At 36.6% G+C, this 25735-nt stretch overlaps 1 protein-coding gene across 1 annotated transcript; it reads right to left on the bottom strand.

Moving 5' to 3' along the window:
• Positions 1 to 1446: 1446 nt before the first annotated feature.
• On the bottom strand, positions 1447 to 23880 carry LOC124077642 (myosin-4-like). The gene is given in 38 exon segments (XM_046422098.1): positions 1447 to 1599; positions 2531 to 2626; positions 2731 to 2835; positions 2922 to 3092; positions 3178 to 3303; positions 4774 to 4977; positions 5551 to 5859; positions 6126 to 6250; positions 6345 to 6510; positions 6583 to 6766; positions 7881 to 8077; positions 8176 to 8294; positions 8732 to 8858; positions 9356 to 9745; positions 9835 to 9925; positions 10201 to 10346; positions 10555 to 10731; positions 11039 to 11281; positions 12184 to 12439; positions 12567 to 12703; positions 12794 to 12917; positions 13084 to 13201; positions 13283 to 13370; positions 13934 to 14007; positions 14799 to 15108; positions 16874 to 17044; positions 17578 to 17727; positions 17817 to 17935; positions 18784 to 18922; positions 20740 to 20843; positions 20967 to 21065; positions 21206 to 21269; positions 21412 to 21504; positions 21935 to 22049; positions 22147 to 22174; positions 22892 to 23048; positions 23425 to 23568; positions 23677 to 23880. Coding segments are annotated over 38 exon segments (5823 nt in total).
• Positions 23881 to 25735: the final 1855 nt, after the last annotated feature.

Genomic DNA, 25735 nt, shown 5'->3' with positions numbered 1-25735 from the left:
TAATTAGGATTTCCACACTGAGGAAGGAGATTTCTCAAAGCAGCCTCCTCATTAGAAAGGGATATCCACCATTGTAAAGTAATAACTTGGTATTCTACTATCTTATTTTTTGTATCTATATAATGAAGCCAAATTTGAAGTTCCAAGAAAATATCAAAAGAAAATCACTCTGGCAAGAGCTCTGATAAAATTTCAGTCATATTCTTTTATGAAAATAAGAAATCGAGTGTCCAAATTACAACTAAAAAAAATTTTTTAAAAATGTCTTAAAAAAGAAGTTGATTTCCTTTCTGGTTCCTCCTTAAAATATGTAATGTACAGAGAAAAGTCAAATTTCTTGATGAGCAGAATTGTCTGTAGAAAGTAGAAAGTCAACAGGAAGATTTATCTAAACTGTTCTGTCCATTTTTCTTGGAGGGGAAAATATTCAGAGGGAAAGAATTTCTCCCTAAAGGAAATAGACTCTGTAATTACAAAGTAACTGGAAGCTTTAAATTGCTCTTAAACTGTTTAGCCTCTTCAGAGTGTTCTTGGCTGTGGAGCCCATTCTTTACATGGTTTTAGAACCCTGCTTTCACTCATTATTATTATTTGCATCACCATTGCCTCTAATTTTAGAATCATCTTTTCTAACAGTCTTCCCAGGCCCTGTCTTTTTGTCCTACTCATATAGTCCTACATACCACTGCCAGAGTTGCATCGCCTCTCCTCATGAAATTTGGATTTGTTTCATGCACGTCCTAACTCCTGAGTATCGCATATGAAGCCACCCTTCACAGTCACATCTGGGCTCATCTACTACACTTTGCTGATGAAGCCTATGCTTAAATGGCTCTGAATTCTCATGTTTGTTTTGTCTTCTTAGAACGACGGTCCTCTTTTCTCTATCATCTATCTACTTATCTTTGAGTAATAAGCTTCTAGTCTCCTGAAGAGCTTTCTGGACTACGCAGGTTAGCAGCTCACTTAATCATTGCCACACTTGGTTTTTATATTTTTATGAGACTGTGTGTGCTGTATCATACTTGTTTGAATTGTTGTCCCCCTCACTGAACTGAGCTCCTCACAGATAGGGATGATCGTCATTTCCTCGGTGCCCATTTTATACCAGACGCATAACTTGATACTCTATAAGATTGGTTGAATGAATTAAGGGTACATGTATCACTCTGGCATACCCTCAGAGTACTTTAAGTCATTGGTCTTCTATTAAAGTTGGGTCACTGCCCATAATAATTTTTTCATCTCTGTGCACAGTAGTATCTCAACAAATGTTGAATAAATGAATTCGTTTTAATAACATTGTAAACCTTATAATTAACAGACAAATGCATGTTTAGATTTGCAAAATTCTCTGCAGATTTTATTTCACTGATATACAGAACAGTGACAAAGAATGTCACATTTTGTGCATTTTCTTTGGTCACCTTTTAGCAGTAGAATGAATTACTCTTCACTTATGACTTTTGTGTGAACTTCCCGGCTTTTCACCCTTAGTTTGTTGACCTGGGACTCTGCAATGTCAGCCCGTTCCTCAGCCTCCTCCAGCTCGTGCTGGATCTTGCGGAATTTGGCAAGGTTGACATTGGATTGTTCCTCCTGTGAATAGAATTGCATTTGAGAGAACAAGAAAGTTTGACATTTGCTGATTGTTACTGCTTTGTTACTAAAAGCAGCTACAGGGTTTGCTTCATTAATGCAAACACAAAAAATTCCGATATTTATGACACACTTATATGAGGACAGGGCATCATGAAAACTTGCCTATATACATAATTGTGCTTACAACCCCCCTCTTCACTGTCTTTCATTTGACTCTCCCTGGCAAAGTAAAATGCTACAATGACAACAGAGAGATCAAAATAGTGGGGGGATCCGATTGAATCTTGATTCTGTAAAACAAAATTTTGAAAAATAGGTGTAGTGGTGTGGGTGCAGAGAAATTAAGGAAGATTTCAGAATTAACAAGATAAGACAAATTGAAAAGAAAAAAAAAATTCCCTAGATGGATTTATCATGACTTTAAATAAGGCTTACAATTCAGATCCTCATTTGCATATGAATGCTGGAATTTGGATAGGAAGGGAAATTTGTTGGTCTCAGAAGAAATGAACCAGAAACTCCAAAGCTGTAGTAATTTGTGTCAAGTTTTTCTCATTTTATCTATTTACTTTTGGTGCTAGGGGTTTAACTCAGGGGTGCTTTTCCATTGTGCTACATCCTCAGATCTTTTTATTTTTATATTTTATTTTATTTTTATTTAGGGTCTTTCTAAATTGCTTAGGATCTCACTAAATTGTTGAAGCTGGTTTTGAACTTGCAGTCCTCCTGCCTAAGCCTCCTGAATTGCTGGGATTACAGACATGCACCACTGCACCCAACTTCATTTTAAATTAATACTTATTTTTCTACCAAATTTTGCATTCCCAATTTTGTGTTCTTTGCCATAAAGAAAGCTCCTCAAGTTCTAGAGACTTTAAGGCACGAGCTACACCCCTAAACCTTTCTCTTTCACTGTGGAGATACTCACAGCCTCTTCAGCTTGTCTCTTGTAAGCTTTAACTTTAGTTTGTAATTTGTCCACCAAGTCCTGCAGCCTGAGAACATTCTTTCTGTCCTCCTCAGTCTGAAAGAGTTAGTAAATAGATAGTGCCATTATTTGAAAACATCTTATTTTTAAAAATTTTTCTTGAAAGCCATAGCTCTGGAAAATATGAAAAGGCCAGTCACCTGGTAGGTGAGTTCTTTCACTCTCCTCTCATGTTTTCGAAGACCCTTGACAGCCTCAACATTGCGCTTCTGTTCGTTTTCAACTTCATTTTCAAGTTCCCTCACCTGGAAGAGAACAAAGGCACTTAACAGTTTGGCTGTAACTAGCTACATGAACAGGTTGGGAATCAAATGAACGTGTGGACACCCACCCTGGCCTCCAATTTCTGGATCTGCTTCTTGCCACCCTTTAGTGCCAGCTGTTCAGCCTCATCCAGGCGGTGTTGCAGGTCCTTCACTGTCTGCTCCATGTTCTTCTTCATCCGCTCCAGGTGGGCGCTGGTGTCCTGCTCCTTCTTTAGCTCCTCAGCCATCATGGTGGCCTGGTTAGTAGTAGAGTCAATTAAGAGCTGAGAGAGTGCAAGGGCATTCAAGTTTGAATGTGACAATGTGTTGTCCTCTGCTTACATCAGTGATGGCCTTCTTGGCCTTCTCTTCTGCATTTCGGGCTTCCTGGACAATGTCCTCCATTTCTCCCTGGATTTGGGAAATGTCTGTCTCCAGCTTCTTTTTGGTGTTGATTAGGCTGGTGTTCTGTAGCAAATTAATAAGAGGAAAATCACATTAACTTATATGATACCACTTACATTATTGTTTGAACTAGCATACACAGACATAAGTTGCTAAACATCAGAAATATTCAGAATAAAAAAAATTAGAAGTCTAAGTTTTTGCCTTTCCTTCTATCTACCTGTATCTCTGTTCATAAAACTTATCCTGACTTATTCTAGGTAAAATTTTTTTTCTAATACCAAACATATTCAACTGTTATCAGTGGCTGTCTGTAAACATAAAGTTAAACCCTCCAAATTTAATGTGCTATGTAGTATTTACACCACACAGCTGATGAAAAATGAATTATTAATTTTTAGCCATTCATATTGTTAGCTCCATATCACAAGTGCATAAATAGCATCATTATTGGTACAGAAATTGAATCAAGAATCTCTTTTGTTTTTGGAAAATTGATAGTATTTGAAATACCCAATCAATTCAAGGTACTCATAATGAGTAAGAAAAATGTTGCCTATTAACTTGACTTTAAAGTTATTTTTAGAATGCAGTTTTTTTGGGCTGGGGATGTGGCTCAGGCAGTATCGAACTTGCCTGGCATGCGTGCAGCCCAGGTTCGATCCTCAGCTACCACATACAAACAAGGATGTTGTGTCCGCCAAAAACTAAAAAAATAAGTATCAAAAAATTCTCTCTCTCTCTCTCTTAAAAAAATAGAATGCAGTTTTAACTTTTCTGTAATGATTTTCTACATACTGCAACTTCATAAGTAAATAATATGTTTATTGTAAAAAAGAATAGAACATAAAAATTAGCCAAAAAGAGATGAAAAATAATTATTGTACTCTCACTAACAAGAGATAACCATTCATAACACTTTTGTTAATCCTCTTGAATATTTTCTGTATATTTTTAACAAAAGAAGATCATGTGTCCATATCACTTTGAAGTTGCTCTTTCACTTATTATATTACGAACCTCTTTCCATTGCAATAAATGTGTGCTATAATTACTACATATTTGTCATTGTGAGGATATACCACCATTTATTTAATAAATCCACTATCAACAACCAATGCTAACTAGGAGGAAGGATGACTGCCATGAATTTGAACTCAAGAACTCCTTTTTATATCCCATGAGATTAACTTTATGTGCATATGTAATGCACAAATAATATCTGATAGTTTAGTCTTTACTTTGTGTGCCTATTTGTTTACAGATTAGAGTTGTAAAAGACAAGATGATCACCAACACTGTTCATAGATTGGTACCTGTGTTTAATTATATAAGTTTAAAACTCTGGAATATTTCAAGTCAACATGAATATGCCAATCTATGAAAATTCTTGTAAACCAGCTAGATCTCAGTACTAGAAATTCAGGAATGGATCCATAACAAGATAATTCCCTATTTCATAAACAAACTTATCCTCTCAAATTGTCTTTAGCTTCGGAAGCATGTCTGCTAAACAATAGTCCTGAACCTCACCTGAGTGTGCAGAAGTTGCACACGCTCACTAGCATCCAGAAGTTCTTGCTCTGCCACTCTCCTGCTCCTCTCAGTCTGCTCCAGGGATGCCCTGAGCTCTTCAATCTCAGCCTGCATCAGGTTAGCTCTGCGCTCAACCATTGCCAGTTGTTCTTTAAGGTCATCTTGCCCTCTGATGGCATCATCCAAATGTAGCTGAGTGTCCTATACAGAAAGAAAAAAAGACTCTTAGTCATGTTCCAATTAAAGTGGATACAAATTTAGGGTCATGAATATACTTGGATCTTAATAACTTAGAGCATTATTAGATAGGAACAATCTACAAGAACCTTTAATGACAAATTCTTGGAAGCCTAAGGTAGCACTCAAAAGACATATTATTTTCAATCCTGAATCATAAAAAGCACCATGGTAAATCTACAAAATTTGGAATCAGAAAAGTAACCTTAAAGATCAGCTAGTCTAATTGTGTTATTTTATATATATGAAATAAGCAAAGTCCAGATAAATGCACTAGCATATGGCTAAACTCTCTCATCACTCTCTCTGTCTCCCTAACCCTCACCACTTTGTCTTCTCTGCAAATAACAAAGCAAACTGTCCTGGGCCTTTCAGACAAAAAGTAGGTTTTTTTTTCCCAGTGATGTGACTAGAAAGTTTAATTGATTACCATATCCTTTAGGTGATGTATTACCCATAATCCTCATAAGCTATTAAAATTGGAGTTTTGTAATGGCACCAGATTGTATGACCCCAGGTGTGTTTACCCCAATGTACCTTAAGTATGCCTTGTGTGTTCCTAAGATTCCTTATTGCCTCAGTAGCCTGGCGGTTGGCATGGTTCAGCTGGATTTCCATCTCGTTGAGGTCCCCCTCCATCTTCTTCTTGATCCTCAGTGCATCATTTCTGCTCCGGATCTCAGCGTCCAACGTGCTCTGCATTGATTCCACGACTCTGAGATGGTTTCTCTTTAGCTGATCAATTTCTTCATCTTTTTCAGCAATTTTTCGGTCAATCTCAGATTTCACCTGATTTAACTCAAGTTGAATTCGAAGAATTTTGCCTTCTTCATGCTCCAGAGAGGCCTTAAGAAAAATAACATTTAGGTTAACTAAAGAGCTTTTTTTCTTACCCCACATTATGATGATCTCTCTAAGGAGACATCTAAAAAAACTTTACAAACTTCCATAAATCTTAATTTTGACAATTAGTCTTTTTAATTACCAATGTATTATTCAGCATTTTTCATTGAATTATATGCATTATCCTCTCAAGACTTGAAACATAATAGATCTCAGTTATATTATTTTTCAATGTATTTATAATACATAGGTGAGCAAATGAAATATACCTCTGCTTCCTCTAGGGCAGCCTGCAATTCACTCTTCTCTTGATCAATTTGTTTCTTTATTTTCTCCAGTTCATGGATATGTTTTCCACCCTCTGCAATCTGCTCAGTCAGGTCAGAAATCTCCTCTGTAGTTTAATAATAAAAGAGAAAAATTCAGTTGAGGAGAAAAACTGAGAAGATCTCTCCCATATTTGAAATAGAATGATTACAATGACTCACGTTGCAAGTTCTTATTTTCCCTCTTTAGTGTTTCAAGTTGATCCAGAGATTCCTTGTAGGCGTTCTTCACCTTGAACAGCTCCGTACTGAGAGAATGGGACTCCTTCTGGGAGGCCTCAAGTTCAGCCTGAGTTTCCTCATACTTCTGTTTCCATTCTGCCAGAACCTAGAAGTGCATCAATAGTTAGCTTCTGAAAACAAGAATTATGCTGATGTCCCCTTGGGAATGATGAGCCACCTTGTCAAAGTTCCTTTGCTTCTTATCGAGAGCTGCACAGGCAGCATTGGATCTTTCTACATCAATCATGAGGTCTTCCACTTCATTCTGGAGTCGCTGCTTTGTCTTCTCCAGGGAAGCACATTTCGAATTCACAGCCTCCACATGTTCCTCAGCATCCTGGAGACGCTGAGCCAGCTTCTTCCTGAAAAAATGGTCCATGTGAGTAACCAAGAGAAGAATCAAAGTGACCACAAGAAACTATAAATATGTTGACTAGGAAAGCATATTTTCTCCAACATTTTTTACCCCTATGTCCACAAGTTGTTAAGTTTTCTCAAGTAGCTTCTTAGTATCCATTTTATCTCTCCTAGAACTCTTTTATCTCCTGGGTTCGTCATCTCAGTTGTTACACATATTTATTAAGCCATTTTGAGAGACAGAGAGGATATGAATAAGCACTTAAGCTGAGTAAGCAGTGTGAAAAATGTGAGGATAAGGAAGAAATGGTAACATTCATCAAAGAATGTTAGCATTGAATAGAATTTTTAGACAGTTTCTAGTATGGTCCTCTTTACTATACAGACAAGGAAACTGATCCAGAGTGACATGTTCAAAGTAGTGTGATTAATCAGTAATTTTCTGGATTTGATGATGCCAGAAAATAAGTATTCTTCCATTAATACTTTTCTCAAATAGCCTTCAAAGTCATATTTACTGCTCCCTTTACCAGCTCCCCCAATTCATGACCTCTTCTAGTCATATACATTCTTATCTAGAATACTTTCTCTGAAAGTGTGTGCCAGACCCTCTCATTTGGTTTAATTCTAACTACTGTGAGATAAATGAAATGTAGGAAGGCTTCCTTCACTAAGAGTATGATGATTTTTCCCTTCCATGAGTTTTATTCCACAAACAGTATATGTAATTCATGAATAAGTCCTTCCACACTGGTGGTTATGATAATCTTGTTCTGAACATTCAACACTCTAGCTAAGGAAAATCTGACCATTATTAATTATAATATTCATAATAATTTGCTAGATAATCTGCATTTTTCTTATTTTAAAGGAAATTAAATTTATACAGAGTAAGCTAATAACAACCCATTTTGGTGGAAAGAAATGTAATATGCTCTGTAACAGAAGCCTGAGGGGAGGTGGGGGCATACACCAAGCTATAAGGAGGAGGATGTGGTAGAATCTACCTCCCAATAATAAAATTCTTCACCTAGCTGCATGCCTGAAATATTCTCTTTGATTTTTTTTCACTATTTTTACTTTCATTTCTTTTTGCTGCCCTCACCAAAAAACCCTTACTTGGCCTCCTCCAGCTCCTCTGTGCGCTGGATGGCATCTGTCTCATATTTGGTCCTCCACTGGGAAACCTCACTGTTGGCCTTGGACATAGCCCTTTGAAGCTCAGCTTTGGCTTCCTGCTCCTCCTCATATTGTTCCCGAAGCAGGTCGCAGTCATGGCGGGCTGACTGAAGGGCGTGGGCAAGGGCATTCTTGGCCTAGACCGAGCAAAAAAATGTATAGTATATTAAGTTCTATGTGTGTGTCATGTTGTACAGTTCAAGTGATTGAAAAAAAGCAAGTGGAGAATTCTCACCTTCGTTTCCTCTTCTAGCTGCCTCTTTAATTCCTCAATCTGTTGTGTAAATGCTTGCTTGCCTCGGGATAGCTGAGAAACCAAAGCATCTTTCTCATCTAGCTGTCGTGAAAACTCACCTGTGGAAGACAACATGAGTGATTTGGCTTTGTTGTCGAGGCGAAGAATAATTTAAACAATGGAATAACACGTGAACCTTTTTATTTCATATGATGAAAACAAACAAACAAAACCTCAAGACTTAATTTTAGTGATATTGAGAAGGTGATTTCTTGATTCCTCTAAGGTGTATGAGCTTTCTTTGACATTTTAGTATGTGGGATTTTTGAGTAATGCTGAGGCAACAAAAATCTCCTGAACCCAGGGAACTTAATTTTTTTCTCCAGTTATAGCTTAGAACCTCCGTGTTTTATCAATTCTTGGTAAAAAGGTGAAGGAGTAAATGGATGAAATAGCAAATGGGTGTCCATCATTCAAAGCATGATTTGTGTTTCAGGGATGGAGGCTTGCTTTCATTTTATATCTCTCCAAGAGCCAAGGATACCCATTTACTGACCTGATTCTGTGTGTAAACGTGCCTTCTGGGCTGACAACTCATTTATTAAGCGTTGCTGCTCCTCTTCCTTCGTTTTCACCTCACTAAGCTGGTCTTCCAGGGTGCGGCACATTTTCTCAAGGTTCCCCTGTGGTGGGAAATAGAAAATAAGACAATACATTTCTACTTAGAAAGCTGGGATTTGAAGATCCAAACTACTGTGGAAAGGGGCTGAATTGTATTTACTTTTCTATTAGAATCTTGTGAGGCAGGGGCTTAGAAGAAACAGTAGGTGAACATAATTTTGGTTAAACAAATGAACATATGATTGTCAAAATTAGATTATTTTCTTTTGGAAAGCATGAACATCATTTATATCCTACATCATGTAGAATATAACTTTTAGATGTCGTTTTTTGTAATTGCATCTTTCTTGATAATAGCTACAAAGTTTAAAGTGATTTCTACAAATAAGATATGAAACTAAAGTGATTCAGTTTAATACTATGATATCTATTAAGAAAAAAACTGAAATTCAGGTAACATCTAATATTTATGCAAATTGGCTACATATACACAGATGTAAAGTCAGCCATTTTGAATTATTGCAAATAAAGATTAAAAAGGTAACAAATTAAGAAAGACCTTGGCTTTGGAGACAGTTTCCATGTTTCCAGCAAGGTCATCGATCTCCATCTTCAGCTCACTCTTCTCTTTCTCCAGCTTCTGCTTGACCCGCTGCAGGTTGTCAATCTGCTCCCCAAGTTCAGCCACACTGTCTGCATGCTTCTTCCGAAGAGCAGCTGCATTGGCTTCATGCTGCAGGGTGGCCTCCTCCAGGTCCCTGCGCATTTTCTGGAATTCAGCCTCCCGCTTCTTGTTCATCTCAATCTGGGCTGAAGTGGCTCCTCCAGCTTCTTCCAGCCGCTCACTGATCTCCTCCAGTTCCCGAGAGAGGTCAGAGCGCTGCTTCTCTGCTTTGGCCCTGGAAGCCCGCTCTGCCTCAATTTCCTCCTCCAGCTCCTCAATGCGAGCCTGGAAATGGTGAAAAATACAAACTCATTTTCTTGTGTCAGTCATTTATTTTTCTTGTTGAATTAAAGTGATGGAGATCATGTACTTACCTGTAACTCCTTGATCTTCTTCTGCAGCTGCATACCAAGTGCCTGTTCATCTTCAATCTTGCTTTGCAGATTGCTCATTTCAAACTCTTTTCTAGTAGAAGAGCAGCACATTAGCTTGTAGGCAATTCTCTTACCAATCTTTATTTTTCCATGTATAATTAAACTTCTTTATACCACTAGTGTTGAGAAAGTAGGACAGTTTTACATATCTATAATGTGCCATTTTCATTTAATTAAAAAAAAATCAAAGATGCCATTATTCCTTTTTTTCTACATGCCATGAATTAATGTTTTGGAGACCTTTTAAACATACATTTCATATGCATTGATATACATTGAGCAGGTTAATTGCTGAACTAAACTTACTTTTTGAGTTTCTCATCAAGTTGCTGTTTATCATTTTCTATATCCATTGTGGATTCTTGGGCCAGTTTTAGGTCACCCTCCAATTTTCTCTTGGCTCTTTCTAAGTCCATGCGAAGTTTCTTTTCTTGTTCCAGAGATCCTTCAAGCTAAATTCATAATGGTATTATTAAGTTTGTTAGCACTTAACCCATGCCACTGACCTGATACTCAGGAAAATTTAAAAAGATAAAACGAATATCTTGAGAATTTTATTTACAAACCAGCAGTTAAAGGCTATGGACATCACTGATGGTTGCATGTCATAGTTGTTTATTTTATTCATCTGAAGGGGAAACATTTTATTTTCACACTTACATCATCCACTTGCTGTTCAAGCTTGGTTTTAGCTTTGGTCAGGGTGTTGACTTTGTCCTCCTCTGCCTGCAGGTCATCCAGGGTCTGCTGGTGGGCCTCTTGGAGGGCCTTCTTCTCCTTGGTCAGCTTAGCAATGTTTTCATCCAGGCCTGCCATCTCTTCTGTGAGATTTTTCACCTATAGATTTGAACAGGTAATAGGAATGCTAATGACAATCTGTTGTCTTGAAAAGGATGGTAGTGTCTTAGGACAATGTTAGCCTGACAAGGAAAATAGAAACCAGAAGCTTAACCTAGGCTTATGTGGCTTAATACAATAGGAGATAAAGGCAAAGGCAAATATGATAGAGGTGGTGAAGACTAAAGAGAAGACATAATTGTGTTTTTCTTTCATACTCAATAATTTTAAAATTAAACTTTCAATTAAAATACATCAGTAACAAGTTAATGCTTGTAAGTACTCTAAAATAGATAACAATTTGTACCTTGTTCTCTGTGGCATGCTTCTCCTTTTCAACCTTGGCTAGTGTCAGCTCAAGGTCATCAATGTCTTTCTTCAGTTCTGAGCATTCATCTTCCAGTTTCCTCTTCTTGGCGGTCAGCTCAGCATTGATCTCTTCCTCATCCTCAGCTCTCTCAGTTAGCTCTTTGATTTTGGCTTCAAGCTGGATTTTGGTTTTAATCAACTGATCACATCTTTCCTCTGCATCAGCCAAGCCATCTGCTTCCTAAAGGAAGAAATTAAACATTTTCATTTGTCTAAGCTGTATCTACAAACACACAACAATTTATTAAAAGGTAGAAACTTCAGTGACTACCAATTTTGTCAACAGATATGCCAATAAAATTGTCAACTTTAAAAAAATTAGTAGACAAAATATTGTTAACATTGTTTTAACCATTCTACTGGTTAATAGTAACACATTTCTTGCAAATATATGTGTGGAAGGTCAAATCAGGAAAACTATCCCTTTAATTAAAAAAAAAAATCTACAAAAATTGCTATTTTTGAAAAAGTCACTTATTCATTCCAGGATTATTTTTTCACATTTAAGGGTGAGGAGTTAACCCAGTCTTTTTTTTTTTCTGCCTAGAAGAAACAATGTAACTTATATTTTATGCACAAAAATATTTGCTAAGTAGAGAATGATATAAACTAAGAGATTAAACTCATAAAGAAAGGAACATGTCTAGGGATATTTTAGGACTTTCTTCACTGGTAACCAAATTATGTATAATATGTAGCACATGTGGCTTTGCATCTATTGCTTCTTTCGGTCCGAGTCTTAATATTTTTAAAGGATGAGCAATCATAACAAATGTTTCAATGGAAACCTTTTCATTTTTAAGGAAAAAAAATCTTGTTGGGCATGGTGGTACACTCCTGTCATCCTGGTGGCTTAGGAGGCTGAGGCAGGAGGATATCAAGTTCAAAGCCAGCCTCAGCAAAAGCAAGGCGCTGAGCAACTCAGTGAGACTGTCTCTAAATAAAATACAAAACAGGGCTGGGGATGTGGCTCAATGGTCTAGTGCCCCTGAATTCAATTCCTGGTACTCCCTACCCCACAATAGAAAACAAACTCTTATACTTAGTCAGATATGGCTGAACTGTGCAATGCATAATACTCACAGATTGAACTTGGAGTTGTAAGTCATTTTTCTCTTGCATCAGAGCTACCATTTTCTCTTCCAGTTCTTTCCGTTTTGCCTCTGACTTTGCCAGCTCCTCCTTAGTCTTCTCAAATTCTTCCTTCATGTTGGCCATCTCCTTCTCTGTCTCTGCACTCTTGAGGAGGGGCTTTATCTTGAAATATAGCTTCATCCATGGCCAGTGCTTGACATTCATGAAAGCACGGACATTGTACTGGATGCAGAAGATGGATTCTCTGTTGAAAAGAAAAAACAGATGAAAATGGAGAAGAATGTGGAAAGTCAGCATCAGCAAAAGTAGTGACTTCACTGAATTCAGTTATAAGGTGTGGAAAAGGAAGAAACTTTTGCTTTGTCCCTCACCTCCTCTCCATCATCTTTCTGAACTCCACCCTCATCAGGTACCCTCTACAGATGGCTTGGGTGCGTGTGATGAGCTCAGCCAGCTTTTCATCTCGCATCTCCTCTAGAGTCCCCAGCAGGCCAGCTTTAAAGAAAACCTTGCCAAGGAAAAGTTAAATATTTGGTTTTCACTCCTGAGAAAGTCCAAAAGTGATGAAATTATGATAGAAATTTGGGTTGGGTGGTACCTTGGTATGACCGAATTTGTACTGGGTGTGATCGATGTCAATAGACCCTAGAAGTTTCTCAGAAGCCTTCTTGCTGTCAATGAACTGACCCTCTGGGGTAGCACTTGCATTTAGAACTTTGTATCTGTCAAAATAAAAGCAATATAAAAAGGTGGTTTTTCTTCATTAAAAAAAAAAAAACACTCAGTAGGTAGCATTGAAAACATGGATAGATTAAGTTTTGGAGAACAAAATGTCATTTAAAAACCAAACATTTCTTCATGTAACACTTGAGAAGATGAGACACAAACCTCTGTTTGAAGTCTGCATAAATGATTCTGCTTGGGAATCCTTTCCTACAGATGCGGATGCCTTCCAGCACACCATTACACCTCAGCTGGTGCAGGACAAGTTCATGCTCCATGGCACCTAAGAAAGGGTATATTTTCAATATAATAGTCTAAATAGAATTCACATTGGAGTCTTGTTTTGATATCAGAAGTGTCTTACCAGGAGTTTTGGTTTCATTGGGGATGATGCACCGTACAAAGTGGGGGTGAGTGCTCCTGAGATTGGTCATCAGCTTATTTAAATTCTCCTATAAAACCATATGAAAATTTTTAAAGTAATTGTAGATGAATCTATATGAGAGTCCCTGGTCAATGCTCTGTAATTCATTTAACCTCCATTTCACATTCTAATAAGCTGTTTCTAATTAATCATGATCACCAAGAATGATCATCCATATGGAATATACATAGGAAATTCCTGATTATACAAAATCAGTCAGTTTCAGTTTTTCTCAAGCACTGCTGGACAGACAAAATTTATATGGAGACTTTGATCTTATGGAGCAGGTGTAATTGAATATAATGGATGCTTTTAGGAGAATGTTTGATTTCATATGAAATTTTTTAATACCAGATCTCTTAGATTTGGGGCTTTGGGAAAATGACTCATTTATTAGAATGTTTGATGTGAAGAGATACACAATATGTCTTCTTTTTGTTAAATTTTTCCTGAGGTATTTCTCAGATTTTTTTCTTTAGTACACCACTACTTTTTTAATTTTTACCTTAAGATAACTTTTTAGAAGTTCCTGTTATAATAATTTAATTTTTTAATAAAAGTATTACTCTGGAATTCATGCTTATACTGTACCCTGAAAAGAGCTGACACTGTCTGGAAAGAAGAACCCTTCTTCTTGCCACCTTTCTTTCCACCACCGCCACCCTCTGAAAAATAAAATAAAAAATTATTTGTAATAGTCTTTGAAGTACAGTCCACAGACATTACATTGCCAAAATCCCCTATGGAATTTAAATTTGCACTTATTCCTTTTATTTCCATGTCTCTCCTCCTTCAATTGTAGACTAAGAAGATACAATCATTGACTCACATTATAGGCACTCAGGGAAAAAAAAGATGTGAGTTAAAAAGTTAGATATGTAAAGGGGATGGGACTCCCTAACTCTAAATCAGCAATGCCTGTCCAGAAGGAGGTAGCCAGGAGACAGAATAGGAAGGCCTTGTTAATGCACACATTCCCCCAGGACAGGCAAGTTGCCTGTTGGTGAGCCTCTGCTTATCTGCAGGGAAGTCTTATTTTCTATTTGCCTGTGCTTACATGTTGTTACTTGCACATCTGGTCTTGTGGTACTTAAGAGAACAAAACCTTAATTCCCCAAGTGCTAGGACTGACAAAGGATTTCCTTATCTCCAATTTAGCTGGATCCTTAAAGGAACATTACTGAAAAAGTGGTAAAAGTGAGTTGTATAATTCTGAGCAAGTCACTTAACCTATCTGTGTCTCTGTTTTCCCATTGATAAAATGAGGCTGTAGACTAAATGATCCATAGTGCTAATGTGAGTTCTGCAAGTCTTAACTGTGAACTACAGTTATTAAATATTCTTCCTTTCATTAGACCCATATTGGCTAGTATTTTCATGTTAGATTTTCCTATGTGTTCTGAAATGGTGTATTTCTATTTTGTGACTCTTAGAACATATAATATTGAAAAATTACCTGCTTCAGCACCCTGTCCCCCAGCAAAGAGGAAAGCCAAAGTCTTCAGTCCAGACTTCTGGTACAGCCCGACCACAGTCTCATTCAGGGGGTCCTTGTTCTTGTCCAGCCAGCCAATAATGTTATAGTCCACAGTGCCTGCATAGTGCACCAGCGAGAAGTGGGCCTCGGCCTTGCCCTTGGCAGGCTTGGGCTTCTGGAAGTTGTTGCATTTTCCAAGGTGCTGTTCATAAAGCTTGTTCTTGAAGGAGGTGTCTGTTGCCTTGGGGAACATGCACTCCTCTTCTAGGATGGAGAAGATGCCCATGGGCTAACAATAGAAAAAAAAAAAAAAGGATGTTAATGATGAATCCCCGAGAGAAAATTGTGTTCCAGAAGTTAATGCAGTTGGTGGAAACATAAAAATATAATGTTTCAAAGACTTGGAATGACATGTTAAATAGGCATGATCCTATTTTAATGATGCTTCTCAATTGCCAAAATGTGTAACAATCATTATGTGTCAAAGGATGTAAGGTAAATATATTTACTAGAAAGAATGAGTTAAAAAAAAATCTTATATGTGCCATTTGGCAAACTTCATGTTAAGTATATAAAATTAAATTCTACAAGTATCATTTAAAAATAATTCTTATTTCATACTTTCTTTTCTACTGGCAGTGGAACTTCCTTTACCCCAAATCTAGACATGACAAATGTATGAAGAGAAAAGATTATGTCGATGACTAAAAATGAACTAATGACTAGAAAAATGCATCTTGTTTTATATCATTAAAATTGTGTACTTTAAACTATGTCCTCCACCACAATGGAGTTAAGTAATGGTAATTTGGTTTTGCTTTCTAAGCAGTTTGACGCTTTTCAGTAGTAAATTTGATATGAAAGACTGAAAGTAAATTCACTTTGATGATATCACAAATTCACAAATTATTTCCCAAAAACCATTTTGATGAGGCAGAAACTCAAATACTAGAGAAGAAAATGAGTGCCTTTCTGTACAGTTCTCATGAATAATGGAGATTTTATGTCACTAAATTAACATTTTTTTTAAAACTGTGCAGTTCTAGTCTGCTTTTATGTGCTTCTTTTTTCACATTTCTGTGAATTTTGAACTGAGTATTTGAAGGTTTCCTGGAGAGCAATTTCATTTTTTTTCTTCCTTTACACTGCTTAGGGTAGAGTTCACACATATACTTCATTGGTATCAGTAGGGAGCTAAATGATGAACTCAATTGTTTTGAAAGTGTTTAAAAATTGCTTGATAATTTTTTTTGCTCAATAAGTTTTAATATATCCAAATCTGATATAACTATTGTTATACCCACTTAATAATTTGGAATTCAGAGCTTATTTCTAGGTGAGGTCATTTAGAAGTCTGGTGTTTATTCAGTAGTCATTTTGAGTAGAGAGTAAATTGATGACTTCAACAGTTGAAGGGCTAATTATCCGACATTTGATATATATATATATTTTTTGTATTGGGATTGAACCCAAGGACACTTAACCACTGAGTCACATCCCAAGTCCTTTTCTATATTGTATTTAGAGATAGGGTCTCACTGAGTTGCTCAGGGGCTCACCAAGCTGCTGAGGCTTTGACTTTGAACTTGCGATCTTCCTGCCTCAGCCTCCTGAGCAACTGGAATTATAGACATGCACCACTGCACCTGGCTTAAGAAATCTTGATATATCTTGCCTTATTATACATGAGGGATAATATAAGCATAATACACTGTCATGGGTACACCAATGTTAATTACAGTACTCAGAGGACTAACTGTAATTTTATTCCTTTCTCCTATAATTATAAAATCATGTAGGAATAAAAGTGAAGGAGAAGAAGTTTATAGAGTTTTAAATGTGAACCTGTGTGTATTATTGTCATTTTTCTATAAACTACTGTACTTTATTGATTAATAATGAATCACTTGTCACACATCTCACAACTGTTAAGACTGCACAACTGTGTCATGGGAACAGCATTGCTTGTTCTTTGAGAATTGGGATTGTAATTAAACATAGGTAGGTGGGCAATTTGTTTTTCTTGTTTTGAAGACTTAAAAAGTCATGCCAACCTTCTCGATAAGCTCAATACAGGCAGCCAGGTCCATCCCAAAATCAATGAACTCCCACTCAATGCCTTCCTTCTTGTACTCCTCCTGCTCCAGCACAAACATGTGGTGGTTGAAGAACTGTTGCAGTTTCTCATTGGTGAAGTTGATGCACAGCTGCTCCAAGGTGTTGAACTATAGGAAGGGATAAATATAGGAAATTAGTCATAACTTAAGTATTTGTATCTACAGTGTAGTTACTAATATTTTCTTCTGAATTTAAAGTATTTTGGTCAATTACATTATAAACCTTCATATTATTTTCTTAAAGTATGATATAATTCTTAACAAAGAATTGACTCCTCATACACTTTCCAAGTGACTGCATGAAATCATGCATACTAGGCAAAATGCTGTTACATGGGGATGCTACTCCCTTTGAATAATTTTAAAAAGTATTTTTATACTCCTCTGATTTGGTCCAGGATAGATTTTGAATATTTTAACCCTTCATGGACCATATTTCAAGACTTCTAGATGTGAAAGAATAGAATTCTTTTTCTAGTCTTACCTATTTACTTAAATTCACATTTCTTCAAAGACTCTTTTCAGCAAGAATTATAGTTTGTACTTTTTGTAAAGTACATTTATAATTTTGAATTCTTTAATAAGATTGGTCAAATTATTAATGATTTGCATTTGGTGATTTTTGTCAATTCACTACTCACATCAAAAATCTCAAAGCCAGCAATGTCCAAGACCCCAATGAAATACTGTCTGGGCTGCTTGGTGTCCAGTTGCTGGTTGATGCGGGTGACCATCCACAAGAACATCTTCTCATAGATAGCTTTGGCCAGAGCACCCACTGCGTTGTATACCTTCAAGAAGAGTTGTGATGTTAGTTTTTTGAACTGAACACAATAATGAATTCTTGAGTCTCCTGTGGTTCAAGTGAAATCATATTTACCTGCTGCACAGTCTGGCCTTTGGTGACATATTCATTGCCAACCTTGACTCTGGGGTAGCAGAGGGCTTTGAGCAGGTCAGCAGAGTTCAGACTCTGGAGATAGGCAGCTTTGTCAGCAACTGCATGAACAAAGTGAAGATGGTGAAACCAAACATGGCTTACACAATTTAAGAAGTGAAGGATGATGATGGGGAAAAAAAAAGAATTTTGCTTAGATAGTAATATGTGCAAATGTCGTGAAATCTATTCATTTATTTATATGGTTTCAAAATCATTGCCACTGTTCATGTTCATTTGTTATTTTTGTAAGAATACATTGGAGCTTGAGGAATCAGATAATCTATGTAATATTTAAAATATGGCAAAATTATATCACACATAGAAATAATTTTAAAAACCTAACCTAGTAGTGACAAGGAAATTCAGATCTCAATTTTTCCCCCAGTGCATGTGGGCAAACATTATTCACTAAATAAAACATCTTTTAACCAAGTAGTTTACAAAAAGTCAATGAATCCTCTGATGTATGGATGCGAACACACAATTAGATCAGTTGGGAGGGAAGAGTAGAATTTCATTGGTTTGCACAAAGGGGAGTGAAGGGACAGGAATGAATTGGACATTACTTTCCCATGTTCATACATGAATACACGACCAGTGAAGCTCCACAACAGGTTCAACCACAAGAATGGGAAATTATACTTCGTGTATGTATGATATGTCAAAATACACTCTTTTGTCATGTATATCTAAAAGGAACAAATAAAAAAATTAAAAAACTTTTAAAAAGTCAGTGAAGAATGAATTTTGGACAGAAATTACAAACATCAGACACTGTGTCATTTCCCTTTCCATATAATTTTGCCTCTCATGAGATAGGTCAAAGAAAGTAAAAAACATGGACTCTGTCTCTGCAAAGCTCCTGACATGTGTACTTTCAAATGAAAGCTATCCACAGCAGTGGTACCTTCAGTGCCATCTGGCTCAGCTTGCTCTTCCCTTTGCTTTTGCTTGAATTTCATGTTCCCATAGTGCATCACAGCCCCAGTGAGCTTGTAAATGGCCACCTTTTCATCAGAAGTGAAACCCAGGATGTCCACAGCGCTCTGTTGGAAGAGTTGAATTTACTCACCTTCCAATTATCACTATGCTGATGTACTCAGGCCACTGAGGGTCTGCCTACATACTTTTTCTTCATTATGCCTTGACTTGTATTTCACTAACACTTTGCCTATACTTCAGAAGGCACTCATTTTCTTAACTCTTTGATCCACATAGCAACACCAACAGGCATGTATCAGTCTTTCTGTTTGAGTTATGTGAACTGTAAGGATGTTGTATGACTTCTCTACACTCACTCAACTAGACTCAGACCCATAACCACTGATGCCAAGACCAGGGCATTCACCATCTATTTCAGCCTGCCCTTGCTGCACAGGCACATGCTTCTTATGGTTTTGGTTCTTGTTTCTCATCTCCAGGCTCCTAAATCTCTTTTGCTTCTTCTTCTCCTATATTTTCCTAAATTAATATGCGATCACTGTCTATCTTCCCATCCTAATGGGCATGGATGATTCAATTAGAAAGAGGATATGAAAACAACAATTGTGCCAAGTATTTCTCCATATGTCTCTCTGATATAAAGTCATAGCTCAACTGATCATGAGATGCTTGGCAGTGAAATTAATCTGGTTGTTCACTATTCATGCAGGGAAGAGACATTTATGAAAAGAAGTTTCTCATTTCAGTGAATTATTTTTTTTCTTATCACATTTGATTACCATGCTAGGCTTTGCAAAGATTTATAAATGTGGGCAGAGATTAGAGAAGGTCGAGGAAAGTATGTTTATGTACCATTCTTATTTTCCAAGACTCTTTCACAGAATTAGTGTCTTCCAGTTCTAACTCAGTAGTATTGCATGTCCATGGGGCACACCGATAACCCAGGTTCAGAGAGGCTAAGTAACTTTCTCATGTCCTTACACGCACGAATAGGGAACATCCAGAAGTCCTAGAATAAGACTGTTACATTCTTTTAACTTCCTAAACTAGTGGGTATTTTTCAACTCCCTATCACTTTTGGACATATGAACATAATAAGTTATAGATAAGGAATAAAGTCTGACATTTATAAGATAAAGGCACACAAGTAGATTTTAAACTTTTTGAAAGAAGGTATTTTCATAAGCAACTGTCAACCTTATTTTGGGGGTGTTGGGATGTTAAAGTTTAAAAATGTTGCAATCAAAAGTTATCCAGAAATTCAAAGGAAAATACAAAATATGTATAAAATTTATATGTAAAGAAAATAAGCCCCAAAGTAATAATCCTTAGAAAAAAGATGTGGAGAAAGAAGGAATTTATAGTTTCAAAAATAAATAGCAAGGCTCAAAGAGTCCCCCAAAGAATATTTTTGAGATAGACAACCCATATTTTTCTAATGCTACATAGGGAAGGCAAGGGACTGTACTGTTAGGCCACAGACATTTATTCAAAACAAAGTTTTGTGTTTACATCTGTGACTAGAAATTCCATGTTTTGTTATTTTAAAACATGAAAATATTGTAGCTCTTCCCCAGATTCTTGGGTAAAGGATCTGGTATAAAATAGAAAAACAACAACAACAACAACAATGTTGTGGTAGAAATATTGACCAAAAATGATAAGAAAGAATTAAAAAAAACAATTAAGTAAGGGGTATCAAAGAACTAACGTTTATCACAGGCATTTAAAGCTTTTTTAACAAGTGTGGAAGGACATTGAAATATACTGTAATTTTCTTCAAGAGGCAAGAAAGCCTAAAAGATAGTAGTATTGCCTAGTCATAGATTTTCTGCTAATGCTTTTCACCCTAATATAGGAAGGAGAATGATATATACTGGAATATTACTTTGCTTTTTCCTACTTTCTTCCAATTACTTACATCTGTGGCCATCAACTCTTCCTGGTCATCAATACTGGGCACAGTAATTTCACCTTGACTGACAAAGGCGAAGTCATATGGGTTGGTGGTGATCAGCAACATTTCTGAACACAGGGAAAAGAACCATATACAGAAAGAGTTACTTTGGTCATCAAAAACATTTCAAAGGGATGTTATAGACAAGCTGTTATTCTTCTTTGGTAGAAATAAATCAAGATGTGCCTTACCAATAAGCTCTGGTTTCTTATTGGACATAATTTGATAGAATATGTGATAGCTTCTTTCAGCCTTCAGCTGGAAAGTGACTCGGGACTTCTCTAGCAGATCTGGAAAGTCAGATTAAGAAAATTTAAAATAAAGAGCCACAGTGAAAAATTAAGCATTGAAAATTTTACACAACATACATAAAAAGAGTTTCCACACCCACCCCTCAAAGATTCTCAATCAATAGTATTTATTGACTTACATGTTTCAATATCTGCAGAAGCCAGTTTGCCTGTGGCACCAAAATGGATCCTGATAAATTTACCCTTAAGAAGGCAAAGGAGCACTGATTAAAAGGCAGAAACTTTTTGTTAGCCATGGACCAAATAAATGAAAGAAATATCGACACTGCAGGTATAGAATGCCAGTGCCGATTCTCACACGGAAAAGGAAGATCAAAAAACTCACAAAGCGAGAGGAGTTGTCATTCCTCACGGTCTTGGCATTGCCAAAGGCCTCCAGTAGGGGGTTGGCACTGATGATTTGATCTTCAAGGGTCCCCTTAAGAAAGATGAATAAGATGGATAAAGAAATTTAGGAAAGCTGAGATGCAATGTACTAAAATAACTTCCCTTTGACCTCCTTCCCTTTCACCTTGCCCCTTCATAGCATTCTGAAATTTGAGGTAAGGTTTTGTAAAGAGAGTGGAATGGATGACAAATCCAGGAATGAGATGTTCCAATGATGTGGCCTTGATTTCTGTGTCTCTCAGGCCCATCTTTTGCTCCTACTAAATGTTTGTAGGAACTCTTGCCTAATTAAGCTGCTGATTCATTGCTTTGTTCATCTCATTCTCACAAGCCCATTCAAGATTTATTTTCCAAATTCTGGTATCCAATACAGTTTATCACTGTGGTTTTGGAGTACTATGATCACATCTTTAAAAACCTGTTTGTTCTTTCTTTCTTTCTCAGATGATTATCATACCTACCTGCATTTTGCCAGTAGGTGCCTCCTCCTTCTTCTTCTCCCCAGTAACTGCAATTGTTGCAAAGTACTGGATGACACGTTTCGTGTTCACAGTCTTCCCTGCACCAGATTCTCCACTGTCAAGACCAAATAGAAGGAAATCAGAATGTAAGGTGGTAATAACCACTACAAAGATCAGAACTCAACAGAAAGAAAGGCATGATATCTACTTACGTAATCAGGATTGACTGATTCTCACGATCTGTGAAAGAGAAACCAAAGATTGTGTAAAATTAATGAACGAACAAGAAAAAATAACACACTTACCACCTAGATGAACACAGTACCTGTAAACTCCAAGTTGCCTTTTAAAATTTTCCATTGGCAAAATAAGAACTATATAAATGTATGCTTTACTTTTACAAGTCTTTTCAAAATAAGTGGCAAAGATATGTTCATTAATCCATTAACACTCCCATTGCCATAATGTGATAGTTATGGAATGCATTATTTCACCATTTTATTCATCAGAATAATCAGCCAATGTCAGATGAATAACTATTTCATGTGCCATTCAGTCACCTGGTTCATAGTTTAAAAATCTCTTTACATTAATGTCTAATCCACATTTTCTTATAATGCTTGTGATAACTTGTCACTATGAAACTTCAGAGCTTACTTTTTAGAAGAGAGAGTGTATTAGCTATAATTAAAAGGCAGAGCTGATACCTCCATTTGGTTAATTTTGATCTATAATTAGTTTTAATTAATTTGGATTTCAGTGTAGAAATATAAGCATTTTTTTCTACATTTTTGAAACCAGTGCATATTATTCTAAATCCATTTTTACCACTGTTGTTATTGATATTATCATGTTTGTATTGAATGTTTTATTCTTAAAGTATTGGCCAGATATTTTCTTTGTTAACAGTTCACAAATATTTTCCAATACCTATAGAATTGTGATGGATTCACTCACCAGTCAGCATGAACTGATAGGCGTTGTCAGAGATGGAGAAGATGTGGGGCGGGGCCTCCTGGCGCTTTTTGCCTCTGTAGGCAGCCACCACCTCAGGGTTATACACTGGCAGCCACTTGTAGGGGTTGACAGTGACACAGAATAGGCCTGAGTAGGTCTGTGGGAAAGGATAGGGCTGCTTAGTCAGCAATTACCTCATGATTGTACATTGGAAATACTGCTTAAGGGCTAGGGGAGAGAGACCTAAGAACTGGGTTGGTTCTCAAGAAGCTTAATGGTTTGGGTTCATTTGTTGCTTCTCTCTGTCATTGCTATTGCACAGATTGCTTTAGTTTTCCAACTAATGCAGTTGAGCAGATGGCTTCCCAACACGTACAATTTCAAATCAATCAGAATTTACACTAACCAAATGAGTGGTCTTAAGAGAATATTGCAATAGAATGGCAAAATCTGAAAATGAAGTCCTCAATTTGAATCAACAAACACATCAAGTATGTGGAGTTGGTGAGAATGATGTCACAGGGGACACTCACGTAGATCATCCAGGCTGCATAACGCTCTTTGAGGTTGTACAGCACAGCAGGCTCGTGCAGGTGGGTCATCATGGCCATGTCCTCGATCTTGTCATATTTGGGAGGGTTCATGGGAAAGACTTGGTCATCTTTCACTGTTACAGTCTACCCAGTAAAACAGGAGAAACCAGATGAGAAAATAATGGTCAGCTAACCTAACCCCAAATAAGGCGTAGTTCAAACAGTCTAATCAACTGCAGATGTTTTACTCACAGCTCCAGCTTCGGTCTTTGCTGTCACCTTCCCCCCTTCCCTGCTCTGCACTATTGCTTTTACAAAGGACTCCTTAGGGTCCGCCACAAAGACTGATGTCTTGGCATCGAAAGGTTTGTTCTGGGCTTCAATGCGCTCCTTTTCAGACTTTCAGAGGTAAGGAGCAGCTTCCCCAAACACGGCCATCTCAGCGTCGGTACTCATGGCTGCAGGTTATTGATGGCAGCTCAGGGCAAGGTGCACCTGGAGGAAAAAACAGAATGAGGTGACTACTGAGGGCCGGAGTGGGAGCTAATTGCACTTTAACATGCTGCATTTCCACACTTGTTTTCTGCCTCTGCCTTTGAGATTACTGCTGTCTACTCTGTCAAGGTGCTGAGATCAACTCATGAAGGTGAAAGCCCTATGTTGGCAGCTTAATTTTTGTGACAATAACATTTTAAGCCTCCCTTCTTTCCTCTGTATGTGAACCTTAGTTGAGAAATATGTAGGGTTGATATTCAACCAGCAGCATTTGTTATGTTCCTGTGTGTTAGGAATCTTTTCTACTTGCTCTTTTTCCTTTCCTTTTTTCAACCACTCTTTTTTTTTCTTTTTAACATTGTGATGATACAGAGAAGTGGTATAAACATCTAAATGAAATTATTTTAAAAGCTCAAAGATTTAGGCATACTTTCCTCCTTCCCCAAATTACTAAACTTGAATGTAAAAGTTAAATTTGGATGTTAAAATGTTCATCTTTTCTTTCAGGACATAAGTCCAGGTTTAAGATACCTACTAAACATAAATATTCTGATGGTTAACTGACAGGTATTAGGTATGTAAAGGGAAAAATAAGTCCAATGAAAGCTAAAAATCCAATAGATGATTTTGTCTTAAATCAAAATTAAGCCTCTTTTATCAGCTTTTATTTTGTGTGAAAGTCAGTAACTTTAAAATATTCTTGGAGAAAAACAACATCTAAATTTTTACTAAAACTTTACAGTGGTTGTGTATTTTCCATTTGTATTTTTTTTTTTTAGTTTTTCACTAGATTTTAGCATATCAGTTTCTTTAAATCTAATTCTTATTACTTTAGGTTACATATTTGTCTCTTTCCCTCTCTTTTTTTAAAAAACAAAATAAATATTTTAGAAATTGATAGCCAGTATACAGTTTCAAGTCAGAATGAACTTAATTTTTTCCCACTAATAAATTATGAGAATATAAAATAAATCAATTTGTTCTGAATAGATTCAAAGAAAGGGATCTCTGTTAAGTGGAAGAGGAGATGGTTTATAGGGAGATGTGCATTGGTTGCCAATGTCAACAATGATAACAACAATAATACCTTCAACCTTCTGTAGGCTTTGCAGAAAGAGGCTTAGTCTTCTGTGTCATCAACATTAAACTTCCTCTCGACTTAGAATGTTAGATATGGAATTTACCACAAACTCTGTCTCAAAATCAATCATTTCTACAAAGTCTCCAGGTGATTCAGTGAAATTTAAATGTATTTCCAGGGGACAGATACTGGAACATTTAATTTTTTTTCTTCAGAGGAGAAATGTAATTGTATTACATCAAGTGTCTGTGTTTGTTTTTACATTAAATAATTTTGAATTTATAATATAATACCATCCAGAAATTACTGTGGTACAGTCTATCTATGAAACAGAGGGAAGATGCAATCTTTCTATCTCATATCTTAGATCAGTTGTGGTCACAAGCCCCCAAGGAGCCTCATGTTTGTTGTAGGGAATCCTTGAATCCACACAGTTATAACTGCCTTAAATTTAAGCAAGCAATGATTCCACATCAACATGTTTTTAAATTTTTAAATGAATATGGCTATTATATTAAATAGAAACTCATTTAAAATCATTGTTAAATGCATACTAGGTTTTCATCATTATTTATATTCTTAACATAATACTAAAAGTACATGTCTCAACTTGAATATTTGGGAAGATCATTAGATGTTGTCATTCTGTACAGGGATCCTTAATACCACTGATTGGGATCATATAGAGCAAGAATTGGAAGGACCTTAGCAGAATTCAAACTCTTCATTTTACTG

Source organism: Marmota monax, unplaced genomic scaffold, assembly GCF_021218885.2.
Source record: "Marmota monax isolate L192 unplaced genomic scaffold, Marmota_monax_Labrador192_F-V1.1 WCK01_AAM20220418_F8-fsc00521, whole genome shotgun sequence".
Taxonomy (NCBI): domain Eukaryota; kingdom Metazoa; phylum Chordata; class Mammalia; order Rodentia; family Sciuridae; genus Marmota; species Marmota monax.
Note: the sequence above shows the minus strand (reverse complement) of the source record. Positions and strands in the feature narration are given on the sequence as shown.